Below are 23,465 nucleotides of genomic sequence, written 5' to 3'. Positions count from 1 at the left end.
AACAAAATATGGGATAGGACTCAGCCGAAAGCGCTCGGTCCTGGCAAGGAATTGGGAAAAATTGTGGGAATTACGCAAATTGCGACAATGGCTCTGAAGTCTGGTAGGAGGGAGAAATACCTTCATTTCGCAACAGATTTTCACTTCTTAGTGGTCACGTCCCCCCTCATACACCCCAGCGACGCGTTACATTACTGCCGTTGTTATATATTCTTTTTTTGAAATAACAAAGCCAATTAGAACTAGAAATGTTCGAGGCTTATTTTGGCTCTTACCCAAGACCTCATATTTATTTTATATTTTGCTCTCACCGAATGGCCTACACCTATATCCATTTCATATTGAAGTACCTCACCCCCCCCCCCTTACAACGGTAAGCTTTACGTGTATCCAGTTATGGTATATTTGCACCGATCGCGATAAATATTACGATCTCCTGGTGGAAAAATTGGTATTTTGGTGGTTCAATATCAATAGAGAGTTCACATTTGAAAGCCTCTGTGTTACGTAATCGGATTAACTTTGCTTCACAGCATGCAGTGAATTGCCTTAGCAACTTGCTGACTGAAAAATTTTATACCAACTTACCTATATTTTGATCATTTTCTCATTTAGCATTAATTTCATCAAGGAATTATGTGTAACGACATTTTGTGTGCGAGTATATCTGCTTCGTGATTTATTACACAGAAAAGGTTAACGAATTAATGTTTCTAACGAGCTAATGAAAACAGTGATCAAGTTTCTCCGTTTGGATTGATACCGCCGGATGTTCTATATGATTGACATCCAGGTAAGAAATAAAATTAAAGTCTACTTAACAGTCTTCACCTCTCACGTACATTTATATAACCAGGGTTTTAAAACATCAGGAGTCTACTTTACCAGTTTAGAAATCATGTGAGCACAGCACATGCGCAGTGCTTAGATAAACTGAAACTAGTTGGCGGTACGCCTGCTGTATTCTCTGGTTAAATTACCATGATTGACAGAGAGATGAAAGATGTACTTGGGCGTAGAGATGTTCAACATCCGAGCTCATCATATATACCCTATTTTACATAAACATACTCCCATTGGCTGTTTAAGTGTGATAACATAGGATATACAAACAGTATTACTAATTGTCATATTCTGCTGGTGGAAAGAAGTTCTGACTGTATTTGATTTTGGAAACTAAATGTTACGTGAACTTTCGTGCCTGATGACATCGTGTGAAGAACCAATGATTGGCTTCATTTCCACTATAAACAAGCGTTATATATTAAGGTAAGTGTCGTTGGTCTTTACCTGGTCTACGTAACAGTTAAAGTATAAGTACATAATATGACTTTTATATGCGTAATGTTGTATGCTATTTAATGTAGCTAATATTTTCTGTAAAATATCTGGCAAAAGTTCATCGCGTGAAATATTACATGCGATCTAAAGTATATAGTTGAGTATAAGGTCGTAGTGTTATTTGAGATATGCGAGATCGCGGTACGATGTAAGTTCATATTGCAAGGCTCAAGAGCCAAGTATAATTAATCCACAGCACTGAAGCAAGCCTAACACAAGATAAACATGAATTTGTTTTCCTTGATTAAGATCGAAATGCTTATAAAGCTTACTTGCTTATATCTTTTCATATTAGAAACAAAACTAATAACGAGTCAAATTTGATAAGAATTTTAACAGTTCTTAAAAGAGGTACCTGAAATGTTACCTAATTAATTCAGCACACCACATACAAATTTATCTTTTGATCTATCTTAAACTGCATACAAACTCTATTTGCACTCTAAATCATTGTAAAAGCTTACTCTGGTACTTAATTAACTAAACTCGGACCTTAAAATTTTAATTTTCTTAAGAGCATGTCCGCGACACCAATTTCAAATATATGATTATATTATGGGGCTATATTTGGAGGCAGGAGGAGGAGGTCAGTTGCATGCGTGCATACGGGTTTAAAGGGTAATTGTGCATGGACAGTAGGTCGGTGTGTATGGCCGACAAGGATTAGGTGCAATCTTTAATTGGAATCAGGAGATGTGTGAAACGCGGGGCTTATTGGCGTCACCATGTATCGATTTTATCTCGTGGAAAAATATTAAAACAAAAAATATTTGTAGTAAAAGAAAAGTAAATAATAACATCGTCCACTTGAACAACTTTCTTGGAATGCCTTAATTCATAATTGGGCCACTTCTCCTCTTTCATCACCTTTTTGTTTCGTTATAGTTATTATTCTTTTCAAACATGCTAACCCAACATGTGCATGTGCTGTGAAAATCTAAGCTTCAAATGACTTGTCCGTGACATATTCTGAACAGCGTCGGTAGGCTATATCTGAGATATTCTTGCCTCAAACTTTTCGACCAAGAAATCGTGTAAATATTTTATATATAGCCTACATGAGGATGAAAAATGCGACCCAAATTACGTTGCAGTTCTTTCAATTAAATTTGATGTAACATAGGTTTGATAAATATTAAATAATATGCAACCCTCTTTCCTAAACAAGATTATTTGATTGGTATTTCTGGAGCATACAATGATTTATCCGCGGGAAATTCCAAGCGGGAAATCTTTTATTCAAGAATCCATATTAATATTACGTTCCATCAATTTTTACTTAAACAGTGTATTGGTGTAGTGTGTATCCAAACGAACAACAAAATAAAATCTGAAATACAAATTAGACCAAAACATGACCTAAACATGAAATAATGTTAACACATATTCCTTACCATTGAATGAATTATTGATATGTAAGTTTCCAGCCAAAATTATTATCCATTAAAATTCTAACCATATGCAAACTAAAGCGATGACGCGAGTACGCCAGACAACGCCAACTGGAATTTGAATGCAATTTCTTCACGAAATAAATGATTTATTGTGGAGGAGATGGGAGTGACACATTTTCTTGCATCACACGTACTTCCCAAGAATTAATGCCATACTAGAACACGTGCAATCTGCATCAAGTCAAATTGATTTGTTTTCGTCTCATATACGTAGAAAGCTAGTCAGTCGATGGCTATTGTTTTTAAACAAGACCCACTCAGCGCTTGAAACGATCGAGCGTTTTGGGGGTTCAACGATTTTGCGTTTTTGAAGTTTAAGTTTATGGTACAATATAATGCGCGAAGATGTTACCATATTGAAGCTAAAATGGTAAAGTATGGTGCAAAGTATGGTGCAAAGGTGGAACAAATTCGCGCGAAGAGTGCAAAAAAATTGCACTTTTTAGACCCAATTGCCAAATATACAGCCGACAACATGGGGTTGTATGGAGCATTCCCCCTTTATCTGTTTTTATCAAAATATTGGGGGATTTATTTACCCCTTATCACCCCAGGGGTTTACGCCTATGATTATTGATGAAAATAATCCATAAACAGGTTATTATTTCTGAACCCAAGACCAAATAACGTCAATTCTATGCAAGGAACAATGTTAAACTGAATATACCAGCATAGCCTAAAACGCAGCGACGTTTTCATCATTACACTATTAAGTAGATATACAGATCACTTATTCTTAAAACCAAAATTGTCAGCAATGCTTTTTCAAGTATAGGATGTATAATGAACGATCAGTTTGCAAGATCACAGATGGTGTGTATGTAACCACCTCAGGGAGATGCGTTTTTGTATGGTCAACGGTGTAAAGGCGTGGGATCTGATAAAGGCAGATAGATTGATCCTTAAGGCTTTTTGATTCAGCTTTTATAAATTAAATTGAGGATAAAATGTAATAAACCTATTTCTACATATTATTATTACCTGGCTTATATCCGTCCAGAGAAGTGCAGTGATTGTCTTCATGGGTTAATAAAAAACGGGATGGAAGTATAAGAATTGGAAATTCAATTGGTGGAATTTTAGATGATGGTTGAACCTGGGACCTCTGTATTACTCGTTAACCATTAGTGAAGTTTGACATTAGTTTATTTCTTTTTTTCTACATACAGGCTAGCATGCTTAGAAGCTTTTCAGCTTGAGTAGAGGGTTTGCTTGAGCCTGGTCCCATCAGGACCCAAAGTGTGTGCACCAGGACCGACTGTTTGGCTATTTGCGTAACTACGTAGTTAACTGAAATATATGTACTTTAATTATCATTGAGTTGGATTATATGGTTCCCTTACTGTTTGTGACAATGTGGATGTGTAATCCTGATTATAATGTGGATATGTAAATCTTGTATATATTTCGGTTTATCTCTTTTTTTCTTCCTTTTGTAAAACATTTGAAAGTAAACAAATATATAAATCTTATCTAATAATTTAGATCTTGGTGATTAGCTTTGGTTTGGGTAATCTTTTGTATGCTTCTCAGCTGACAAAAGAATACCCAAATCAAAGCACGCCCTTTCCTATTGTGCCCGCCATATTTCAAAAAGGCTAATGCGTAAGATTAGGCAAATGTTCAATGGAGGGGTATGAAAAATAGCGCTACACCCGGCAATAGTGTTATATTGATTTTTTCAAAATAAAATGCTGATACCTGCTGCTATACATCCAAATGTCCAGGAAAATGAATGAGGTGCCACTGACGGACATCAGGTACAATGTTTTTCGTGTGAGAAGCAGTTTGTGTTAAACTCGAGGTGCATATATAATAGTCTGTATTGAACAAATTATCGCATATTAGTGTCATATTGCTCATTTTCAAAGTGAAATGCTGATACCTGCAACAATACATCTAAAGGTCCAGGGAAATTAATGAGGTGAGCCATTCCATGTCAACTCCAGGGATGTGCACCGCAGCACCTCTTCAATTGTTTTCTTTTTCTGTGTGGTGGTAGATATTGATGAGAAAGTAAAATCATGAAAATTTGAGCTTCATACTCCATTTCGTTTTCCCGTGGCATCAATTTGAAATTTAGGGGGGTCAACGTTAAAAAATGTATCGTAACGCGAAAGACGATGTTTGGAGGTCCATAAAAGGGAACCACCTACAACTTTAAAAAGTATGCATCCTGGGGTACTCTTTTGTGTAGAATTCATATCTGGCATCAGAAAACTCCTTTACTTTAAAAGATATAGGGCCCTCAAAGGGGGGTCAGTTCTCCAAAAGTAAAAATAATTTTACCGTCCATTTTTTTTGCCAGTCAGAGCCCTTTGGTAGGACATTACTCTTATCCAATATTGAGCCTATTAGAATACTTTTAGCTGAGATATTACCCATGCAAAACTCCAATTGTACATTTTTTGTACATTTTGACCCCCCCTGCTACTGGAGCTGGAATAGATAACAACTGCACTTACATTTCTACCACCATGTTAGTTTTCCTTTAAACGGACATTGGGTGACATATGATTGTATTATAAAAAAAACACATTATTAACCTGACTAATAATGTATTAATCTGGTTCAATTGAATCATAATTCATTTAGACAGAGACACACTACGAGATGAAAAAGACAGCTTCCACTCAATGACTGCGGTACTTATGAATGCTGTTTTATTGACCAACATTACCATGTACTTTACTCCATATAGAAGAATAGTGAGGCCAACCCCATCAATGGGTCATAATTAAAAGCCTATAGTTGGCCGACCTCACGGCACTGGGGGCTGCTCACAGGAACTAGCAACCCGAATTCATCCAGTGCTTACTCCAATCCAGGTCCGTGCCAAACTCCTGAATTGGTTACTTTACACCAATAATGTTTTAAAGCATCATATTGCTTTTTCAAATATACTTTCGAATATACTTTCGAATATACTTTCCTGTACTACAACCCACAAGGAAAAACAAGGCCTACATCTACGATCTTATGGGCCTTATAAAGCATCATATTGCTTTTTCAAATATACTTTCGAATATACTTTCGAATATACTTTCCTGTACTACAACCCACAAGGAAAAACAAGGCCTACATCTACGATCTTATGGGCCTTATGAGATTACGACTCCTGCACATTGCTCAAGGAGAATATACCAATTTCTACAATCTGAAATGGTGCACGGACATGGTATATACATGTCAATAAATTGTTTACATTTTGAGACTGTACTTAAACTCCAGTCTTCGATCTGCCTACCCTATACGATCTGAGGGGGGCTATAATTTCTGAATACATTTTATGAGAACAATTTGATTTTTTAGGAACTATACGTACGCCCTGCTTCTCGAAGCTTCCATGCAATGGAATTTAGATTAAGTTGGGCGGGAGGGTTGGGATTTTAAATTTAAAGATTGATAAGATAAAAATGCTGGTCACAAAAATACCAAGTTGACAGCTTGGAGATCATAAGCAAAAGGAAAGAACCACATGCTGCAGCATGCAGGCAAGTGCACTGAGAAGGAGCCCTCCATTGGCCACATGAGGAGAGGGAGAGAAACCAAAGGGAAGCTGTCTGCTGCCCTCACAGGTGGAGGCCAGGGGGGGCCAAGCATGCTCCTTCTAAACCCAATTAAAGTTTTAATTAAAACTCTAATTGGTCTTAGACAGAGACACACTACGAGATGAAAAAGACAGCTTCCACTCAATGACTGCGGTACTTATGAATGCTATTTTATTGACCAACATTACCATGTACTTTACTCCATATAGAAGAATAGTGAGGCCAACCCCATCAATGGGTCATAATTAAAAGCCTATAGTTGGCCGACCTCACGGCACTGGGGGCTGCTCACAGGAACTAGCAACCCGAATTCATCCAGTGCTTACTCCAATCCAGGTCCGTGCCAAACTCCTGAATTGGTTACTTTACACCAATAATGTTTTAAAGCATCATATTGCTTTTTCAAATATACTTTCGAATATACTTTCGAATATACTTTCCTGTACTACAACCCACAAGGAAAAACAAGGCCTACATCTACGATCTTATGGGCCTTATAAAGCATCATATTGCTTTTTCAAATATACTTTCGAATATACTTTCGAATATACTTTCCTGTACTACAACCCACAAGGAAAAACAAGGCCTACATCTACGATCTTATGGGCCTTATGAGATTACGACTCCTGCACATTGCTCAAGGAGAATATACCAATTTCTACAATCTGAAATGGTGCACGGACATGGTATATACATGTCAATAAATTGTTTACATTTTGAGACTGTGCTTAAACTCCAGTCTTCGATCTGCCTACCCTATACGATCTGAGGGGGCTATAATTTCTGAATACATTTTATGAGAACAATTTGATTTTTTAGGAACTATACGCCCAACCATGCAAAGCATGGCCCACATCAAATTGGATTATTTTGGGACTACGCCCAACCATGCAAAAGCATGGCCCACGCAAAATGACTTACACATTGAATATTTAGGGACTACGCCCCAACATGCCTAGTATGGCCCACACAAACCCAACCACAAGCATAGTGATTTTCGGTGCTTACTTGTTTTTCATGCCTGCGCCTCGGAATAGTTCTACTAGATTGATGGCGCCTTACAAATGCTTATTATTATTATTATAAACACACCCAGCGGATTGCCCGAGGGAGATATGATCATATTATTGACCTGACCCAGGATCCTATAGGAATTAAGAAAATTTTGATTTGAACTTCGAACTTGAATTTTAGTATAAAACATTAGTCAAATTATTTACTTTTTTCATGAGTGATAGCCACCTTCATGAAACCTGAGCCCATATTTGAAAACTGGCTCTTTGGGCTTAAAATTTGCCTTAAAAACATCCGCAATTGTTTTGGCCCAAAAAACAGGGCATACATCAAGTTGCGATGAATATGAAGTCCATATGAATATATTGGGGAGAAAAGCCTGCCAAAATGCAATGGGCTGTGTTACTGTATGATGGAACCAAGGAATGGGGCTACATACTACGTCGTTTGTAACTAGATACAATAAAACATAAGAATGGGTGGAGGGCCCGTCTCTGACCTGTCCAGAAAATACTGGATCAAATTAGTCACAGACCCCAGTGATGCCCCACGGCAACACTTCCATGTTATCCTCAAATTCGCTGGTTCAAAGCCTGAGTTGAGCCCTCTCGCTGCAGGCTGTGGTGGGCTAAGATCACACATAAGTTGGAGGCATAGACTCTGAAAACATGGAGGACGGTCATAAACTGAGAGGAAACAAACAATTATCAAGTGCTAAAATAATTAATTAAATTTAACGCATAATAAACTGGGAATTCAAATGTATTTAGTATGAACGCCAACGACCCAACATCTGGATGTCACTGTCTGACGGACTGCACATTCGAGCTGTTGTGGCAGCACCTATTCTGAATGAGAAGATTTATAAAGTTCAAGATGTGGGAAGGTGCAAAATTAACTGCACGATTGAGCATTGCTTTAAATTGAAACTTGTCGCAGGTGGACCATCGAAAATTGGCAAATGGCACTGCACAGCCTGTTGATCGCTACGAATAGGCGAGCAATGCTTGTAACTGGCAAAAACCACTATTGCCTTCTCTTTAGGACAACGGAACCAAGTAACGCCACTGTATGGTACAAACAAAATTTTACTGGAAAACTAAAACTTGATACCTTGTGAGAACAACGATCATATGGATTCCTCAGAGGAATGCACGACGATAAATGAAAACACATAACATTTGTGGCTAATGGTATATGACATGGTCAATACAATTGTAATCTGCTGGCACTTGTGTGCGGTCTTCCAGAATTTAATTATGAATATTAATGTTGCTGTGCGCTGCAAATTGCAGGCTGATATCTATATAACGAATTTAATTGCAACTTAGATTAATGATTTGCAAGGATCCAATTCAATCAAAGGCATGTTGTTGATAACTTGCTCGATGCCAATAACCTCGATGTGCCAAATCAAACCAACCAATTTGCTGGAAATGCAAATTTTGTAATTATTCATATATTTATCACTACCATGTGAATTTACCTCATTATGATATTGATATTTTCACTCACTGATTAGAGGCATGATCAGTTATCTTGTGGATAGTTGGAGATGCTCAAAGGGTGAGTATTTTAAATGTTAAATACAAAAAATTTCACCAAAATTACTACATGGACAAAAACAAACTCAACCACCAACTTCTTATTCCTTTTTGTACGTTTTGGCAATTACTGTTGCCTTTTACACCACAGGCCAGTATCGGTCACATAGTGTAATCACTATAAGGATCTTCTGTAATTACCACGCTGCAAGGATAAAAGGGATATATGTAAACAACGTGTAAAAAAAAAAATTAGCCATCAAGCTTCATATTATCTTGTGTACGTTTAGGCAATTACTGTTGTCTTTTACACCACAGGCCAGTATCTGTCACCTAGTGTAATCACTAAAAGGAACTGCTGTAATTACCACGCTGCAAGGATAAAAAGGATAAATGTAAACAGCATGTAAAAATCAGCCAACAAGCTTCTTATTATCTTGTGTACGTTTAGGCAATTACTGTTGCCTTTTACACCACAGGCCAGTATCTGTCCCTAATGTAATCACTAAAAGGATCTGCTGTAATTACCACGCTGCAAGGATAAAAGGGATATATGTAAACAGCATGTAAAAATCAGCCAACAAGCTTCTTATTATCTTGTGTACGATTTGGGCAATTACTGTTGCCTTCTACACCACAGGCCAGTATCTGTCACATAGTGTAATCACTAAAAGGATCTGCTGTAAATACCACGCTGCAAAGATAAAAGGGATATGCCTATAAAAAAACTTTTTATAACCAACAAGCTTTTTATTATCTTGTGAACGGTTTGGCAATTACTGTTGCCATTTGCACTGCAGGACGTGTCTCTCACATAATGTAAATACCACAAAGCTGCTGTAATTACCATGCTGCAAAGAAAAAAGGGGATATATGCAAATTGCATGAAAAACTCCACCAACAAGCTTCTTATTATCTTGTGGCCGATCTGGCAAATAATGCCGTCTTTTACACCACTGTCTGTGTTTGTCACATACTGTCGTCACTAAGGATCGCACTACAACAACAGAGAAGCTGGTAATTACCATGCTGCAAAGATAAAGGGATCTGTAATTAGCATGTGAAACTCAAGCAAGTTTAAAACCTGTGAGAAACCCTGGCTAATGACTTTGCCAGAGGCGCTGGAGAGCTTGTCTGCTGGAGGCTGGTTGGAAACAGGGACATTTGTGAGCAAAACTGCATGGTTTCCTGAACCATTTGCCTTTGTTGAACCTGTTGAAACTTGAGTGCAAGGTGCTGTGGGATTGCCACGAAAGGGCAAGTTGGAAAAGACTGGCATATTTGCCATCTTCTCGAGGAAGAGGACTGGGTCATGTAGCCCACGGGCGTGATGGATCTTGGGCTGGTCTATTAAAGACCATTTCATCACTGGTGAGGCGTTAATCCCGCTCGTATGGATCTATAACCACTACCGCCATACGGTGATGGCGTCAAGTTGTATTTGATCAAATTTCTTTACAGTCTTCAATTACGATTTGTGCTTTACTGCACTACCTTCACGTGTTTCTATTTTTATTCATTTATTTATTTATTTGTTTATGATTTATTATTATTTGCTTTACCTTTCCTAAATTTTTTTATCAGCAATCTATATTTTATCTTCAACATTTTGATTGGTTGTAAATTGTAATCCGCGGTTACAACAAGTTAATCAGGGATTTGGACAAGCTTTATTTCTTGCCACATCTGCTCACTCTCTCATCTCAGTAATCGCTAACCGGGCGTCCAAGGTACCAAGGCAACGCATACACCAGTTAGAAAGGTACAAATAGCTAATGCATTAACACATACACCCGTTACAAAGGTACCAATAGCTAAGGTAACACATACTCCAATTACAAAGGTACCAACGGCTAAGGAAACACATGCTCCAGATACAAAGGTACCAACGGCTAAGGCAACACATACTCCAATTACAAAGGTACCAACGGCTAAGGCAACACATACTCCAATTACAAAGGTACCAACGGCTAAGGCAACACATACTCTATTTACAAAAGTACTAATAGCTAAGGCAACACGTACGCCAGTTTCAAAGCTACCAACAGCTAAATCAACACATCCTGCAATTACAAAGGTACCAATAGCTAAGGCAACACATACTCCAGTTACAAAGGTACGGACAGCTAAGGCAACATATACGCCAGTTACAAAGTACCAACAGCTATGGCAACACCTGCTCCAGTTACAAAGGTACCAACAGCTAAGGCAACACATACGCCAGTTACAAAGGTACCAACAGCTAAGGCAACACATACTCCAATTACAAAGGTAGTAAAGGTACCAACAGCTAAGGCAACACGTACTCCAGTTACAAAGGTACCAACAGCTAAGGCAATATATACGCCAGTTACAAAGGTACCAACAGCTAAGGCAACACATACTCCAATTACAAAGGTAGTAAAGGTACCAACAGCTAAGGCAACACATATGCCAGTTACAAAGCTACCAACAGCTAAGGCAACACATACTCCAGTTACAAAAGTACCAACCGCTAAGGCAACACTTATATGCCAGTTGAAAAGGTACCAACAGCTAAGGCAACACATACATCACTTACAAAGGTACCAACAGCTAAAGCAACACATACGCCAGTTACAACCAACGGCTAAGGCAACACATACACCAGTTGCAAAGGAACCAATAGCTAAGGCAACACATACGCCAGTTACGAATGTACCAACAGCTAAGGCAACACATACTCCGGTATAAGGATTGAAAACTGACCGCCGGCGAGAGTAGGCCTACTAACCACTGCACCGCACAGCCCTCGTGATCAGAACGTACATGCACCTATGTGTGCACTTTATAATTTATATTAATATTGTTAATCCAATCACTAACTCAATTTACAAATTCGCATGTCATTTTTTTTTTTTTTTTTTTTTTGTTGTTGTTGTTATGATGACGATGATTAGGCCTATAATTTATACTGATTTCCAGAATCGTTAATTTATAAGTTTAATATCAATGTAATAATTTTATCATGATTATCAATATTATTAATTAGGCCAACCGAGACAGCCTCTGGCAGCTGCTGACAAACTGAAATTAGCATTGCTAATATTTTACATGCCTAGATATAGGCCTGTGTTACGGTTATTGTGAGCGAAATTGCTATGCTGGCCCGCAATGCTGTACAGCATTTTAATAAATGCCGCATGAAACATCGTAAGGATCGAAGCATGACTTAAGTTCTAAACTTACTAATTTTATCGTGATTATCCATATTTATTAATTAAGGCCAACCAAGGCAGCCTCTGGCAGCTGTCTGCTGACAAACTGAAATTAGCGTTGCTAATTGTTTTAAATAAAATAAATAATTACATACCTAGGTATAATAGGCCTATGCATGTATGGTTATTATCCTTACCAATATTGTGAGTGAACTTGCTATGGCAATCCGAATGCTGTACAGGATTTGATAAAAGCCAAAAATTAGTAAGGGTCGAAGCATGACTTAAGTTAGAATTGTCATGGTTGTTAGGCCAAAACATGCAGTAATGCTGTATAAAATAATTATTGCCTCACATGGTCTCAATCCACTGAGCCAATAAAAATGTAAAGTCCACTCACTACAAGTAGGCCTACAGTACATACAAAGGTAAATTCTTAGAGCCTAGCCTATTTTTAAATTTAAAGATTGATAAGATAAAAATGCTGGTCACAAAAATACCAAGTTGACAGCTTGGAGATCATAAGCAAAAGGAAAGAACCACATGCTGCAGCATGCAGGCAAGTGCACTGAGAAGGAGCCCTCCATTGGCCACATGAGGAGAGGGAGAGAAACCAAAGGGAAGCTGTCTGCTGCCCTCACAGGTGGAGGCCAGGGGGGGCCAAGCATGCTCCTTCTAAACCCAATTAAAGTTTTAATTAAAACTCTAATTGGTCTTATAGCCCATAACTTCAGGTTCATTAGGCATTATAAGAATGTTATACTCACCCTTATGATAACGTAATAAGATAGGCTTATTATGTGCTACACGCCAAGCTTGTTTGAAATAACTTAGGGCCTCAGGTACAATGTTTTTCATGCGAGAAACCCAGTTTGTGTTAACCCAAACAAAACAGGAATCCACACTACAAACTGCATTCACTTCAGTATTGGTCTTGGTGTTTAATGCCAGCGTACGAACAGTAGATTTAACAGTTTACAATTTAAATATTAAACTCGAGGTCCATAATGTTATTTTGTATTAAACATATTATTGCATAAGGTTATGACCACGGCATAACCTTTAAATCAAAACAATTGAGGCAATTTTTTTAAAGATATATCCCAACGGCAAGTTTTGTTAAGATGCCTTGTTTTAAGGTCAGTTTTCAGTCACAGGATACAGAGTTCGAAATATTGTAAATATCTATAGTCAATAAAGTAATATAATTACGAACATATTATGTCATACGATCACCAAGATTTGTCTTATATTTGACAAAAAATTGGATTTCATTTTAATTTTCTTTCTTTCTATCAGAAAAAGTACAAATAAAGAACATTATCATACATTGTACCACGCACGAAATTTGGATATTCATAACTCGGAGCATTCACTGAAATTGGGTTACGGGGATTTCGCCCAATTTTTCAACTCCCTCTCACCCAATGACCTCCTTGTTTGTTTTGCTGGTCCCTCGGATGACCCTTTTTAAATAGTGAAAAGCTTGATTCATCTTTATGTTTATACGATTTGCAAAAAAAGGGTTAGGGTTAATCAGTTAGAATACGAAAGTGGCAATTTGAAAGCCTTCCGTTTATCTATCTTGTCACGAGCTTATCTATAACAGCTTAGACTGAGCCCAGCACCAAATAACGTCAATTATATGAATGGAACAATGTTAAACTAAATATACCAGTATAGCCTAAAACGCAGCGATGTTTTCATCATTACAATAAGCAGATGTTTACAGATCACAAAATCTTAAAACCAAAATGCTGCAATACTTATATCGGGTAGAGCTACGAGTATTAATTCAGTTTGCAAGATCACGGATGGTGTTTATGTAACCACCTCAGGGAGATGCGTTCTATGTATGGTCAACGGTGTCAAGGCTTTGTGTCAGATAAAAGGTAGATAGATTGATCCTTAAGGCTTTTGGATTCAGCTTTTTATAAATTAAATTGAGGATAAAATGTAATAAACATATTTCTAAGTATTAATACTTGGCTTATATCCACCAAGAGAAGTGCAGTGAATTGTCTTCATGTGTTAATAAAAGGGGTGACGGGAGGATAAGAATTGCAAAGGGCAATCAATGGTGGAACTTAGATGATGATTGAACCTGGGACCTCTGTATGGCTCGTTAACTATCGTGAAGTAAGATGTGTCAGAGACATGTAGTGGCCAGCATGGTTAGAAGCTTTTTAACTTGACTTGAGTAGTTTGCTTGACCCTGGTCCCATCAGGACCCAAAGCGTGTGTCCACCCGAACCGACTGGTTAAACAAATAACTGGAATTTTGACCGTCTATGCAGAAAGCGTAACTTATTAAATTTAATATAATACTTATGTACTTTAATTAGCATTATGAGCGTTATGGTTCTGATACTGTTTTTCACTTTTTGACAATGCTGGTTTGTCCCTTTTTTCCTTTTTTGTAAAACATTTGTTTTGCCACATAAACAATGATTTTGGTGAACACCTCCTCTACTAACTACACGTCCATTTCTCCCACCATGTTAGCTTCCCTTTAATGTATAAAAATTACATTGGATGTACATGTAAAACAATAATGTATATTAGTCTGACTAATTATGTGTTAAGGGGAGGGGTAAACCATTTTTTTTTTTGCATTTTACATCCTATTTTGGTCCCCTTATGGTTAATGGGTACTTATGTGAAGACGACATAAAATTTCAAGGTCAAAGGTCATCTCATTTGCATAATAATGGGCGGCCATCTTGAATTTGGGGTACATGTAAATCCCCCGGAGTTTCCTGGGAAAATGATAAGCTATTTGAATGATTTTTTTCTTCAATACATACAATAAAGTATGCTACAGTGCGTAACAGAGCCCTTTTTTGAGATTTTAACACTTCAAGTAGCTTCAAGTGTCATTTTGAGGTGCAAAATCCAAAATTGACATTTTGGCCAAAATCGGTCAAAATTTCAAAACATATCGTACCGCCACAAACAAATGGAGTACAAATTGCAAAAAAGGGCTCTGTTACGCACTGTAGTATGGTTACAGATTACAGCCTCCTACTACTTTCCGTTAACGAGAAAAACCCTGGGATTTGTCGTCAAACAGCCATTTGAGAAAAACGCCTTTAAAACCTAGAAACACCTAATTTGCATATTATGCAAATTATTTCATGCATCAATACAATTTTGCATACTGATTCCTAAGGTACTTGAATTTATTTTAATGTTGACACTGTTTCTAGACCTGTAATGTGTTCCTTTGATGAGTTATTGAATTTTAAAGGAGAAAATGTTAAATATAGCCGGGTGAAAAACAGTAAAAAACAAAAGAAATTACAAGATCTTATTTTCTTTGTTTTTTGATTGTTTTAAGACTTGCATTTGCGTAAATTGACTATAAATTTGGAAGCCAATGTCCGATTTGAGTGGAACAAAAAGCATATGAGAGAGAAAAATTTGCTTTTTCACCTCAATGTAAGTGCCAAAAGACACCATTTCTATAATATTTGGCTTACCCTCCCCTTAATCTGATTCAACTGAATCACAGTCATAACCACTCTATGATACCATAATCTAGGCTCGGCTAGGCTCTTATATGAACGTATTATTGTGCACAACAGGCTTCTGGAATAACTTAGAGCCTCGGGTATACTGTTTTCTTCCTGTGAAGACACGCCGTTTGTGTTTATACCCAAACCAACTAGTAACCAATATTGCAACAAACTTTACGATAGAAAGAGCCATCGATACCTATTGGGGCATCGATAGCGTGATAGGACTAAATTAGACATATTGCCTTGCCTCAATTATTCCTCTCAACCCAGGTGTATAAATGTGTAGCGGCATTCTTTAATACTTGGAATGTAGGAGGTGTAGAAATCCCCTACAGCAATATTACATGGGGGATTCTGGCCCAGGCCCAATCGGCAATTAAAAAGAGATGGACACTCCTTTTACTGTTTATATATAGCTTAGCTTCCTTCATTAGGAAACGAATTTGGAGAAAACCTTCTGTTAATAAAATACTATGCTGAGCCACCATCCTGGGTGGCGCACGCTCCAGTAATTTCAGATGATTGAGCTCAGTAATACATCAAAGAATGTCTTCCAATTCGTGAAAACAATTAGATAATCAGTTTATCGGATTAAAAGCTTAGAGGGAAGGTCTTGCTGCTCAGCGAGTGTTTGTAATTATCAGAATGTTTTCTCCATATTTATTCTCTAATGTTTAGTGTTCCTTTTCTTAAAATACCATAATATACTTTACTAATCTAATATTTATCATTGATATCACTCCAATGGACATTTTTACCTGTGCCACTCTAGATTTACAGTTTGACACAAAAAATGGTAACTCAATCAGTTGCAATTAAAAAGTCTTCTGTTTATCTATCTTGTCACACCAAATAACGTCAATTATTTGCACGGAACAATGTTTAAATAAATATACCATAAAACGCAGAGATTTTTGTCATCAGTACACTAATAAGAAGATGTATGTATACATATCACATAATCTTAAGACCAAAATTGGATTGCAGCAATACTTTATTAAGTAGAACTGTATAATGAACTTTCAGTTGCAAGATCAGGGATGGTGTTTATGTAACCACCTCAGGGAGATGCGTTCTATGTATGGTCAACGGTGTCAAGGCGTATCTGATAAAGGCAGATAGATTGATTGATCCTTAAGGCTTTTTTATTCAGCTTTTATGAATTAAATTGAGGATAAAATGTAATAAATCTGGCTGTCATTTATGTATGTGAAGACTTGTGTTAAAAAAACCTTTCTCAGTAATAACTCTATTTCTACATAAATGATTTTTGATTTAATGCTACGCTACGATTTGTTCAAATTTCTCTCGTCTATGTATTTATTTGTCGAACAAATCATTACTTCACAAACTTCTCTCGTAAAATAAATAAATAAATAAATAAATAAATAAATAAATAAATAAATAAATAAATAAATAAATAAATAAATAAATAAATAAGATATAAGGGCTCTCTTTGTTAACCGACCTACCCTAATTTTTTTTAATGTTACGCCAATCAAACAATTTTTTAGGTCTTAGCGTGGTGTGATCAAAAACCTCTTGAATTGCATATAGCTCAATGTATCTCTGATGCACACAACATCATGCTACAAACCACCAAAGAAAACAAAGAAATAATGTTTGCAATATCCCTTTTCTTTATATGACAGAAGTTAGACAGTATGATTGTGATTGACATGTATTTATATCTATAAATGCGCTTTAATAAATACGCATGTGACCCATGGGCACGACATACCAAGACCAGCAAGCGTGACCAAATCCTCATGCATTGACCACTACACAGAAAGGGATAGGAACTCTGTTGATAAATATCATCAAACTTAAGTATTAATTGAATTGCAAAATTATTACACATTTTGCAATTCCGAATTTGTAATATGTTATCAAAAACAACATTTTGAAAGTATTTGACGACGGAAAAAAATATTCAACAACGGAAACCTTTGCAATATGATCACAAAGTTGAACAAAATAGACAAACATTTGCTGCACAGCAGTCTCATGTTGTTCCGTCTTTGCATTCAAATGTATAGAAAGACCACTCGCTATGTAGAAGGTCACTTCGAGACTTACTGTCTATAAACTGTTATGGCAGCGCGGAGGTGGTCACGTGCGTATTTATAAAAGCGCATTTAATAACCGAAGTACACTGTATATAGTTCACAATAAGGTAATAGCAGTTACTAGATACCATGGATACGACTAAAGCTCATAATTATCTCGCTTTAATATAAGTCTACAGGACATGCAAGGGACTTTATGGTTGAATTTTTTGTTGCTTAAAAGCATTAACAAGGAACATAGCGCAAAATAACAACCAAAATCAATACAAAATAACTAAACAGTAACTTGATTAAAGAGTTTAACTTCAACACTACACTATTTTTCGCTCACCAGGAACGTTTTCACTAGTTCGACTAGCGTCTTTAGCAGATGGTGAAGCTGTGATGGTGATGGTGCAGCTGATCACCATCTGCTGAAGACGCTAGTCGAACTAGTGAAAACGCTCCAGGTGAGCGAAAAATAGTGTAGTGTTGAAGTTAAACTCTTTAATCATTTTATCTACCACTACGAATGGATATCCACTCGTAAACTAAACAGTTATTGCTGAAAAATGTGTCTTGAGGTGTGATTTGAAAACCTTCCGTGATGTTGCAAAGACGTTTAAGCCCATTCCCATAAGCCTTTGCGAGTAAACCTGAGATATCGTCATTTGACGTCATGCCGATGTATACAAATGTTTAGCTAACATACTGCGCATTGCTAGTCGGCGTGACGTCAAATGACGACATTTCAGGTCTAACAACAATAATTTATGGGATTTACCGAAAAGGTAAATCGAAAACAACTCAACATGACTTCGTCTTAACCGTTCAAATCGTTTAAATTTATTTTTCTTTTCATTTCAATTTTTCACAAATTACAGAATTATTTCGAAGAGCCTGATCTATTCGAACTCACTCACGTCAAGGGACGAAGATCACCACAATGTATAGTGCACAAGCTGTAGGCTGTGAGGTCAGATCTTATAATCGACACCCAAGTAGTGCTTCAAGACAGACGTCCAGGGATCAGAATCATAATAAGCATAATAAGACTCTGTGCGATAATAAGTATTACGCCGATCACGGTATCAACATCGATCGTTTCGGACATCCTCTAATGGCAGCAAGACATACGGCGTATTTTTCAACAAGTTCAAAAAATAAAAACAGTGCCACTGTCAAGTGCTGCATTATATTGTAAAAGTGTATATTTACGCTGCAAACTTTCGAATATTGAATGCGATTTGGAAGGCAATCGTCTTAAATTTGCAAAAAGGCTTGACACACTTTATGATATTTATTTTATCTTTCACTCACCGGTGCTGTCAAAGGAAATATTCATAAAAACATATAATTTTAATCATGTATTCCGGGGGACAATTTAGTAAGGCTTTGGACAAGAAAGAAAGAAAGGAAAGTAACGCATGTCATGGTGGTCATGGAAGCAGCGGTGCCCGAAAATTAGCGCAGCAAAACCGCGCCAAACATAGAGCAGAGTTTGAGATGCAGACGGGAAAATCTCCCCATCCAATCAAACCTGTACCCAGAGCTACCTCGCACCATTCTGGCTCATCTATATCCCAGCAACAATATTCCAACAGGAGACGAAGAAGTGGATCTGGCAGAGGTGTTGCCTATATTTGTTTAGGACTCCTAGGCGGATTTTTTATTGTCACTGGTGCTCTTCTAATGGCATTTGGTTTTACCTCTGAAGAATTTTCGTGGACTAACCTCTCCGTGGGAATGATCTTAGCATATTGTGGAATAGGTATTTCAGTGATTGGATTGCTATTTATATTCATCTGTATTATTATGTGTTGTACTGATAGAAGAAGAAAAAAAGCAGACGTAGAATCATTAGATGGTTCTCATGACAGTGAGCAAAGGATGATTGAGAAACAGTATGATACTCAACCGCAGAAGGAAAATGGAAAACGCGATTCTGAACAACAGAATAGGTAAGTGCAAAGAGTCATTTGTGTTATTGCCGTTGTAGTTTCTAACAGACTCGAGCGTATCTGCGCGATCGTCGTCCTTGAAATTAACTATAGGGTGCTCACCTACAAGCTATCCATAGAGTTTTGCATAAAATGCCCGCACAGTTGGTCAACTTTAAGGTTTACTATTTTCAACCGTTGCGATTTGGTTGTTGGCAGCATCCTGCGAAAATGTCATTGATCATTTCATAGTGAGCGCGTAGAAGGATTCAAATATCACAGATATACTTTGTGGGTCCTGTGGTTCTTGTATTATGTTGTAAAGAGGGCCGAAATCACATCACCGTTGCAAAACGTATTATAACAATAAATTAAGCAAGTTTTCAGAGTACCGTATATGATTTGTAGATTGAACATTTAAGGTGTTATTTTTCAATAATAATTATATTGACTTAGACAATGAAAATCAATCCTTTTGTCTGCTTCGACCAACAATACCCAGTCAGACCAATTATTTTCGTTGAGTGCAAGATCGCTTTCTATTCTATTGACCCTTTGCATGGCCATCTCGAAACAAGGTTCTACCCGCAAAGTGCAAATGGTGTTGTATGTGCGTACGCGTATCAAACGCCTGCTTTAATTACCGCGTACACTTTGCAAAAGCCTTTTTATTCAATAATATTATGAGATTAACGGTGTCAAACGCTTCTGATAAATCTATAAAGATCCAAAGACAGTGTTTTTTGTTTGTGGTGTTTTCGTAGATTTCTAGCATAAATAGAAGTTCCTGGGTTTGAAAACTACAGAACCAACAAAAACAAGGTAGTGTCTATAAGGCCTCGTATCCATAGGCTGTTCCCTTGTGGCGTGTGCCCTTGTTCCTTGTTTACTTTTTCCCATGTGACCTGCCACACAGACAACGAACCTTTGTTTTGCTTAGTGGCCGCTACGGTTCGTTGTCTGTGTGGCAGGTCACATGGGAAAAAGTAAACAAGGAACAAGGGCACACGCCACAAGGGAACAGCCTATGGATACGAGGCCTTATGTGCCTTTGATCTGTAATATTGATGGTGAGTTTTTTTCCAATTTCAATTCACTTATTAATTTTTACTTTACAGCAAGTCTTCACTATCCGATGGAACTCCACGAAGTGCTGAGAGAAAGAATACTGATGGTCGTCCGCTTCCAAAAACGCCGTCCTATTCAGGATCATACACAACAACATGAGAAATACTTCTATATAGACCAGTGGTTCAAGTCTTTGAGGAATTCAAGAAGATCCTGATATTGTGAATGGATGGCGGGATAACGATGTTGTCAAAAAAGATGACGAAGATGCAGAAGTTACTATTAATGGAATACAGAATGGCTGAGAAAGACAACATGGTTTGAAATGGTCGGAAGACGAACACTGCCTTTAATTTAAGGTGTTGCAGTAGTTGATGGTGGTGATGCAGCTGTGACATGAGATGGGGACGGGGTGCAGGTGATGTAATTGCTACCAATTGAAAGGTGACATGCGATACGTCTAGAAATGAATGTCAAGAAAAATCGTTGTTCATTGTCAGGTGCCTCTCAAGAATAATCAAACAGGAGATGATATTTTGTTTTGTCAAACAAGCCAACAACGTATATATTACTTTTAACCAATATATCGGTTTTCATTTATTTTATTGTTGTTTTGAATGTATTTTAGTTGTACAAAGTTATTGATTGTACATATTTGGTGCATCGCTAGGGTACAATGCAATTTTGTTCAATATGAGGTTAACTATTAACTTTTTTCGATTTTTATTAGGTACATATATTTCTTTAAAAGCATAATTCTTTTTTCAAGCGCATATTACCTTAAATTTAGATGAAAAACTCTGATTACTTTTGACATTTCAGAAGAAGATAAACATCAATTTGATCTCTTCTTATAGTACGGTCTTACAAACGATTGGTTTATTTTATTTTACAAGATACCTCAAACCTTTTATGCTTGTACATAAATACCATAATCTTTACAGTGCATACTATTTTGGTAGAGTAACAAAATAATTATGATTTGATTAATTTATCCAAACAGTCTTTACAACCAGTTGTTCCATAACCGTAACGTTTCCTATCCCAGCTGTGTTATACTTTACAGAATCTACTATATCAAATTCTAGCAAAACGACCATTCAAATCCAGCTGCTTAACTACACCCGCTACCCGTCGAGTGTCAAACGTGTAACGTATAATAAAAAGTGGAATAGATTTTTCAGGCTAATATCAAGTTCATGTACGTCGATACTTTTCACACATTATTACTATTGGGTAATTTGACTTCTGTGAACGATGCTATTCAGCAGCCCCCATTGACGTCACTAAGAAAGGCGGGGACGCGTGCCGAAACAGCGTGATGTCGTGGTCTTTGCTGTTAGGGAGGTGTTATATGTCGCACAGAAAAATTGTTTAGAAAATATTATGGGTAGGTAAGGATACGAGGAACTCTTGCTATGATATATGTTAAATAAGTAACGTATACATACATACATACTATTACATACTACCTTTGGTGTAAAGAACTTTGACAGTTATGTAACAGCTATACGATGCGTTTGTAGTATGTTACGCAGATGATGGACTTTTCCAATATTTATTCCAAAAATCTAATTAATTGAATTTTCGGTAAATCTGAACATGTTGAAATATGTAATATAATTCAGTTTGATTTCAATTCTGTTTAATTGAAATCGATGTGTGATTCCATAGAACAAACACATACATAAAACATTATGTACATAAAACATTAAACAACATCAACATCGATTGATATGTTAAAATGTTTTGCCAAAACAATTTACTGTACAAGAATAGTAATGGGAGAGGAAGGGTCAATAAGGCCGGAGAAAGACATTCCTAAAAATGTCAGTTACGCAAACCGTACACGTCAAGACACAATATAGTTGTTCCCAGAATATTTTACTAAATATCGATTCAGATTAATTATTCTTTTTATCTTCATTGCAGTGTCACGTGACTTAATTATTTGGATATTCACATTATCATACAAATAAACCGAACTGCTTGGGGTTTACAGGGGCAACATTTGAAATACTTTAGAAACATTACTGTTTGCTATATAGTTTTATACATCATTTTTACGATCTTTACAAATGAAGCTTCAATGTGGTCTTGCCCTATAAGCGGGAACATAATGATAACATATATGAAATAGGATTGACCAAATTTATGACGCGCGTCTTATTTCTGTCCTTTTTCATGTTTTTAATGATTTAAATTAATGCACATTTTATACTATTATTCATTTGTCCAGTTTTATTAATAAAACTATCCTTAATACTGATAATAATATCACGATATTAAATTATCATTTTAATGAATAGGAATATTTTTAATACTATTCTTTCACATTTGCAACATAAATCCATTAAGGCACATAACGTTGGTCATGTTTTATTTTCATCCTCTATTTATATACTGCAGGTCGGTATGAGATATATACTAGAAATAATTCAAAATAACTGTTAGAATAATTGTTTGCGCTTGCTGCTAACCCGTATAATGACATTTGACTACGCAACTTTTATATACATTGTCAAAATCCGTCTCTACCGAGGTTTGTCGATAAGTTATACATATGCAAAATAAACATAGATTCATTTGGCGATAATTGGTTTGAAGGAAATGTTTTGAAGTATCCCCTTGCTTGTTTGTCTGTATCAACTTGTATATTTGTGGTTTTAGTATAATATTCTGATATTTAGAATAATTTATGATTTAGCGTTTCTTCGGGTCAATTTATGGAGGCTAGGGCATAAACTTTGGATAAGATAATTGAAGTGTTGGATTCTCGCTTTGTTAAAATATAACTACATTATAATA

At 36.7% G+C, this 23,465-nt stretch overlaps 1 protein-coding gene across 1 annotated transcript; it reads left to right on the top strand.

Annotated features, from left to right (window-relative positions):
- The first annotated feature begins 997 nt into the window (after positions 1 to 997).
- LOC140157362 (uncharacterized) lies at positions 998 to 22,600 on the top strand. Its single transcript, XM_072180535.1, has 3 exons — positions 998 to 1,269; positions 18,534 to 19,610; positions 20,708 to 22,600. The coding sequence occupies exons 2-3, from the start codon at positions 19,015 to 19,017 to the stop codon at positions 20,814 to 20,816; spliced, it is 705 nt and encodes a 234-aa protein (XP_072036636.1). The 5' UTR covers positions 998 to 1,269; positions 18,534 to 19,014; the 3' UTR covers positions 20,817 to 22,600.
- The last annotated feature ends 865 nt before the right edge of the window (positions 22,601 to 23,465 follow it).

This window comes from Amphiura filiformis, chromosome 1 (assembly GCF_039555335.1).
Source record: "Amphiura filiformis chromosome 1, Afil_fr2py, whole genome shotgun sequence".
In the NCBI taxonomy this organism is placed as follows: Eukaryota; Metazoa; Echinodermata; class Ophiuroidea; order Amphilepidida; family Amphiuridae; genus Amphiura; species Amphiura filiformis.
Note: the sequence above shows the minus strand (reverse complement) of the source record. Positions and strands in the feature narration are given on the sequence as shown.